Source organism: Clarias gariepinus, chromosome 22 (genome assembly GCF_024256425.1).
Source record: "Clarias gariepinus isolate MV-2021 ecotype Netherlands chromosome 22, CGAR_prim_01v2, whole genome shotgun sequence".
Lineage (NCBI taxonomy): Eukaryota > Metazoa > Chordata > Actinopteri > Siluriformes > Clariidae > Clarias > Clarias gariepinus.
In genome coordinates this window covers 4,813,435-4,820,207 of record NC_071121.1, presented here as the reverse complement: position 1 = coordinate 4,820,207, position 6,773 = coordinate 4,813,435, and the positions used below count along the sequence as shown (strand labels likewise).

The 6,773-nt window shown below is 34.7% G+C and overlaps 1 protein-coding gene across 3 annotated transcripts in view; it reads right to left on the bottom strand.

Moving 5' to 3' along the window:
* Positions 1–255: 255 nt before the first annotated feature.
* The window catches only part of dgkaa (diacylglycerol kinase, alpha a), a 52,234-nt gene continuing 45,716 nt past the window's right edge, over positions 256–6,773 (bottom strand). For all 3 annotated transcript variants that reach the window (XM_053482424.1, XM_053482426.1, XM_053482425.1), the window contains exons 19-24: positions 6,198–6,262; positions 5,348–5,438; positions 4,615–4,792; positions 4,284–4,401; positions 2,303–2,363; positions 256–1,199 (exon numbers count right to left, since the gene is read on the bottom strand). In XM_053482424.1, coding sequence (XP_053338399.1) covers positions 1,119–1,199; positions 2,303–2,363; positions 4,284–4,401; positions 4,615–4,792; positions 5,348–5,438; positions 6,198–6,262 — 594 coding nt within the window. In that variant the 3' untranslated portion in view covers positions 256–1,118. The remainder of the gene's footprint in view (positions 1,200–2,302; positions 2,364–4,283; positions 4,402–4,614; positions 4,793–5,347; positions 5,439–6,197; positions 6,263–6,773) is intronic.

Here is a 6,773-nt window from a genome sequence, read left to right as displayed (position 1 = left end):
TGTATGGTACAGTAGTAGTTACATTATAAAAACCCATAAACTTTCTGTGTCTGCAAAACTATAATCCAATCAGGAATAAATCCTGAGATATTTGAGAGTGATTTGTCAATGACATGGAAACAGTGCCATCTAGTGTACAATAAAAGTAAATACGTCTATCTTTAATTAATGAAAATGATTATTTTACTTGGTTAAAAAAAATAATCTAACTGCACCTGGAAAAATTTAACAATGCAAGAAAACAACACACAATGCTCAACCTTTTGTTCAGACATTTATTCAGTCATTTTTTACAGGCAGTATTCTGAAAGATCTACATTCTCTGTTAATAAGCTAGAGCAGGTGACAATTATGTCACCTCTTAAAAGGCATGTATCTTATTACAATCTACTTTTAGAAGCATGTAGGTGTGTGTCTGTGTGTATAATATCTATAGATTTTAAGACAAGTTATAAACTTAAAACTGTTAAAATGTACTATAGTATAGTAGGATGGTCAGGTGGAAGAGCCCCAATCAAGCATCTCCAGCGAATATCAGAGTAGCCATGCGAAATGTGAAATCATCAGTTTAAAATGATTTCTACTGTATGTTATTCAGATATTACACCGCACTTTGCAGGTGTAAACACAATGACAGGTTACGTCATGCATTCGAATAGTCACTCTAAACCCCTAATGTAGCCTGTCAAGGTATAAATTGTGCTGATTTATACCTTGATGTTAATTATGATTAGTATTTTCTAAAGCTGTAAAAGATTTAAGTCGCTGCAACGAAAGCGGTGGTTCTTGCCAGGGTGTGTTGTAGCTGTGGACTTTCTCACTACTCTGAAAGACGAGTATAATGGCACGACGGGGATCGAGTTCATCTAACACTGCACCAGTAAGTTTGAAAAGGAGATTATCTCCTCAGATAACAGGAAGGTTTAAAAACCATGAAATGAAGCCTCTTATTCTGTATATAGAATCCTTTACAATACACACACACACACACTCATGGTTTGGCCACATTGGTTTCAGCATCCATATATATTAATATACATAAATAAATTGCTATATATGGACCACATAGACACGTCAGGTTGATGATGCAGATGCAGGTGCAGTCGCATACGCAGGCACTACTTTAGGTTGAAGAAGCCAGAGGATTTGGCTTGAGGAGCCATCAGCATGGACGCTTGGTTCTTGTGTGTGATGTTAATCTGTGGAGGAGAAATAAAAAACATGACTTCACTTATGTCTAAAGCATATCAGTGTAGTTAAACAGCTAATACAGTATACACATGTCCAGCTTATTAACAATTTAGCATTTCTGTGGTTACAATGCAAGTGATAAAAATGTAATTGAATAAATCAGTAGCTGAGGGAAAGAAAAAAATAAACATGATCTTTGATATTTATCTTAACATTTTTTTTACTTTGATCTTTGTATGTTAAGGACTTACTTTTATCAAAAAGTTGATTTATTTCAGTAATTTAATTGAAAAATTGAAACTCATGTATATTATATAGATTCATTACACACATATGATATGACTGATATGATTCAATTATTTATTTCTTTTTATTTCGATGATTATGAAAACACACACACAAAAATTTATACACACTTCAGGAAAAGAAAAACTAGTATAAATCTTTAAATACTAAATTTATTGCTACACTGTACATTATATATAATATTATGATAATAATATGATGATGATTAATTAATATTATATTAATATAATATACAACCTACTATTTTTCATTTCCTGAAGTGTGTATACATTCTTTTGGCTGACTTCGTATATATAAAAACTATTACTAAAAACTATTACTAAATATTAGTTCATGGCAGCTCATTTGCTTTGCATTCATTTCTGTGCAAAGCCGTCTCAGTCATATTTCTTTTTCATATATTATACTGAGCCCCAGTCATGTGACCTTTAAAATTGTTCATGAAAAAGACTTTCAGTTTTTGTAAGGATGAATTTGAAAAGTTATACAAAATGTTTTATCCAAATCGGTATTATAGTCATAGTTTAAACACTAGGGCATTAAAATATTTTACATTTATGATGATTCTGTGAGATAATTATAAGCCGAATATATCTTTTTAAAAAAGTGTGAGTCATGGAAATGTACACTTAAGAGCATTTCTATTAATATTTAAATACCCTTGGGTACAATTAAAACCATAAAAAGCATACTTAACTACAAAAAAAGCAGCACAATTATTCACATTCACCGTTCTTTGTTTTATCGTTCCTCGAGTAGGATGTTACCAAGTATAATTAGCAGTTAAAAGCTAATGCACACTTACAGTACACGGCGGCTGCATCCACGGCTCTCCATCGATCTGCATGGGCAAGGGCTTCTTTGTCCTGGTACCAAAAAATACAAACATTTAAAATAATATACATAATAGATATGATATTGAGGGGCGTTCAAGTCAAGCCAGGACTTTCGTGAATGAAGGCGTGATATCGATTGATCATTCACTAACACTACTTTCACATTACAGGAACGCGTCTGGGAGTTATCGCCACATCCCCCGTACAGTCGTGACCTCACTCCAGGATATTTCCACATGTTTGCGCCATTGAAGGAGTTCCTGGGAGGCCAGTGTTTTAGACATGAAGCAGGCAGCCTGATCATGGCTATAGTGTACTGAGAAGACTTTCCATCTTGATGTATCCAAGCACTAGTAAAATGCTGGGACAAGTGCTTTAGTGTAGCAGGGAATTATATAAAGGAAAACAAACATTCAGGAAAAGAAAAGTCCCGGTTTGACTTGAACATACTTTGTATTTAGACCTGATCATATGGATGTCATGTGTAACTTTAATCTGAGATTGCTGCATTTTATAAAACAACTTAATAAGGTCTGTAAATTAGTATAGGCTTATAATTATAATTTTATATTATACAAGTTACATCGGATTAGTTTTAGTTATTATAGTTAGAACCCCAGTTGGATGGTCATGTACGAGTCCTAAATGCTAAATGTTATTTATTACAATTAATTTAAATGAATGTTTTTTGTGGTTCTCGGTGTAAAAACATCTGGATTACAAATAATAAATAAATTAATAAATTAATTAATAAGTCAAATAGACTTGTGTTGTAATTATAAATGCGATTAGACAGATTGCTGTAAATCCTTAGTGTCGTCAGGTTCTTAACTACGTTCTACGCATAACAAAAGAATAACACTTTCCTAAGTGTGAACTAATGACTATCCAGTTCGTGGTGAAGGGGGGCGGGATGGGGTGGGGGGGGGGGTGTCGGTGTGTTATTGGTGTATGGGGCAATTTGGACAGACATGCAGGATTTCAGATCCTGGACATGTCTCAGCATGTGTGACTTCATTTATTTAAACATAAAAAACACAATGCTTAAATACCATACCGTGGGATTACAATAAAACTACATTATAGAAAGTTTCAGCATTTTGTAATTTTATCACTGTGTTTCACTGCTGAATTAATGCACGACTTATTAATGCCTCACTTCACAGCACTAATATTTTGCATGTTTTTCTGAACATGATTTTTCGCCGCTTAATTTGTCCGGAAGCGTCACAAATGCCATTGCACAGGAAAATATATCTGTAGCAACTTTAGTGCTGTACATACTGTATTTATACATTCTCTAGGCAAATGGACGGTAGAGATGGGATGAGTTTTATACATCACGATTCTGTATCTGCCTAATCTATATGTCGATGTTGTGGATCTGCACACTGTATCTTGTTGTAATTGCAATAATAACAACATTAACACTATCTGTACAGGATGGTTTTCCTTATTTACACTACATCATGGAAACTCGACAGAATAATCGATAACACCGTTTTAATGTGTGTGTGAGAAACCAGTACAGTAAGTGCAGATTCGACTTGTTTTGCGATTCTATGAAATTTTTTTTTTTTTTAGATATCTTTTCAATTCTAAACAAACATCAAATAATTTGCCCCTACTACACAGGATGATGTGCTGAATAGGTTAAAGTACCCCTGGAGGATTATAGAGGAACTGCGACACCTCAAATGCAAAGTACGTCATTTAAACAAAAGAATTGCCACAAATAACTAATATAATTTTTTCCTCATCTCTACTGTACACGTGTTTACGTGAACATTTACATTTACATTTAGGCATTTGGCAGACGCTCTTATCCAGAGCGACTTACAAAAAGTGCTTTAAAGTTTACATCATTGGATACATACTTACACTGGGTTAACTGGGTTAAACGTGTGCATGAATGTGTGTGTATGTGTGCATGTATACATGATGGCTGACCTGATGGTGATCTGAGAGGTCTTGGCGAGCCGGACAGCACTCTTGAGGCCGGTGTAGATTTGTCCCATTTCCATGGCTCCCTCCAGTCCCACCACCTCCAGGCGCTTATCACTCATGTCTAGAGGCACAACCGAAGGGTGTCAGGTTTACTAATAAAGTCTTTTCAAAGTGGTTCATTCAATTTATCACCCGCAGTGAAAAAGTTTTTATTAGGATATATAGATGGAAAGGGCAGATATAGAACACGGCTTGGAAAGTATGTAAAGAAAAATTTTACATCATGCTTCTGTCTCAGTACACTGATGAGACTCAGTCGCAGAACTAGTCCTACCTTGAGGGCTGACTTTTAGGTCTTCAGGATCTACGATGACTTCGGGCACTTCCTGGTTCGCTCGGTCACTCTTTTTGGCTTCGCCCCACAGGTTAGATCCGCCGTGCATGCTGGGAATGTTGAGGACCGCGATGCCTTCCAGGGAGACGTTACTGAGATCCAGCTGAATTCCGCAACACTACACAGGACAGAAACAGTTCATTAAAAGAAGTCAACTGCTTCATATCACGATTTATTATAGAATAGATTATATATTATGAAATATCTTATACATTATATTATTATATAAGATATAAACATCTTTCTAAATGGGGTTTACATACTCCTACTTTGTACTTCGTTGTAAAGTTCTTTACAGAAATTGAAAATTGAGACTTAAAGTATAATAAATCTAACAAAATACTGGATGGGATAATCAAGGATGCAATTCTTATGCCTTAAGTGTGTATCCCTAACTGGTAAGGTGCATATTGTGTAGAGATGGGGGAAAATTGTATTCAGTTATTGATCATGTGTTCATTTTATGTGGCAATGCATGTAAATATAATAACCTACAGTAAATACCCAACCATTATTGAGATTTTGCACCAAAAGTGAAAAAGTAAATGTAATGCTTCTAGTAAATGTAATGCACACACTATATTTTCAATCATACAATTACGATTGGTTGACATTCTCAATTTTAAGATGAAACAATTTTGATTCAAAGAAAGGGATGATGTCGCTGTCTTACCTCGATGGTGAGGCATTCCTTGAGTTTCTTACAGGACGCTGAGATCGTCTCTGAGGTGGCAAACTCAAAGTACCAGAGCTTGTTCTTCATTCTGAAGGCAACAGTGACAAATACAAGCTGTTAATACATGTACAGTAACATGCCAAGCAGTTTACACTTAAACCTTCAGTGTTTACTGTATATATGCAATACTGCACCCTGGTGGGAAGATTAGAAATTAAACTGAAAATTAGTTTCTCCTGATAGTAATTGCTGTAATTGTGATTGTTCCAGGTGATAATTGCTTATTATCCAAAAGAGTAAGCATGACATTAGGGCTGAATGACCAGATCATAATATATTTATTAATCTTTGGGTTTCTTTTATGTCATGACGCCTAATAATGTCCTGTCCTGATGATGTCGTGCAACACATACGGGATGGAACACTTGAGCACTTGCTGTTACAGGAATATAATCAACAACAGGCCTTAATTAATGCACCAAGTAGCAACTTTGTTTTCCTACATGTCTTGAAGTGTTTTATAGCAAAGCAGCTTCACCAATGCTAGCAATGTAATCAATGTAATAGTCAACTTTAACTTTCCTGACACTGGAGACTCCTTCCAAAAACGTTATGAGATCATCAACATACTAATATACTGCAATACAATATCAAATACAAGCCCCCTCGAACAACTCATTGCTTTAGAAACAACAATACAATTACATTATGAACCTGTGATCTCTGACCAATCAGAATCATCCTTTTCACAGTGCTATGGTATTACGTGGTTTAAATTATATAACAGCAATATTCCTGTATCATTTACGTAAGTGGCATTTAAAGCAGAATTATAATGAGCTCCCACCTGCTGTTGAATTTCTGTGGATGCTTTTCACGCATGGTATGAAACCGGTGAGCAATTGATGCGTCCTGAACAAAAAAATCAAAAACTAATTTATATGCAATCCATATCAAATGCAGTGTTTTTTTTAATATTATATCAATATTATCTGTCTGTCCTCCATCTTCATACAATCCTACATTCTCATATTACTAAAACTCACACACATACACACACACTGCTTTAAACCATCCTATATACTGTAGTTCAACATCCACCCAACTAGCATTAAAAATATTAATCAATCAATCAATCAATCAACCAATCAGTCAATCAATAAATAAAGCAATTCATCATAACATCATCATCATCGTTTTGCATTTTAACAAATACGAAATAATTGAATGCTGTCCTGGGTCCCAAGTGTGTGTGTACACAAGAAACATTATTTCCATTATAAAGTTATATATATATTACGATATATTAGCATCCTTAGTAACAAAATTGAGTGTGTTGAATAATGACCTATAGGATATGGCTAATTGCTTCGAACAAACTATCTAAACCTATACTCCCACTATTCAAATTTTTATAATTATT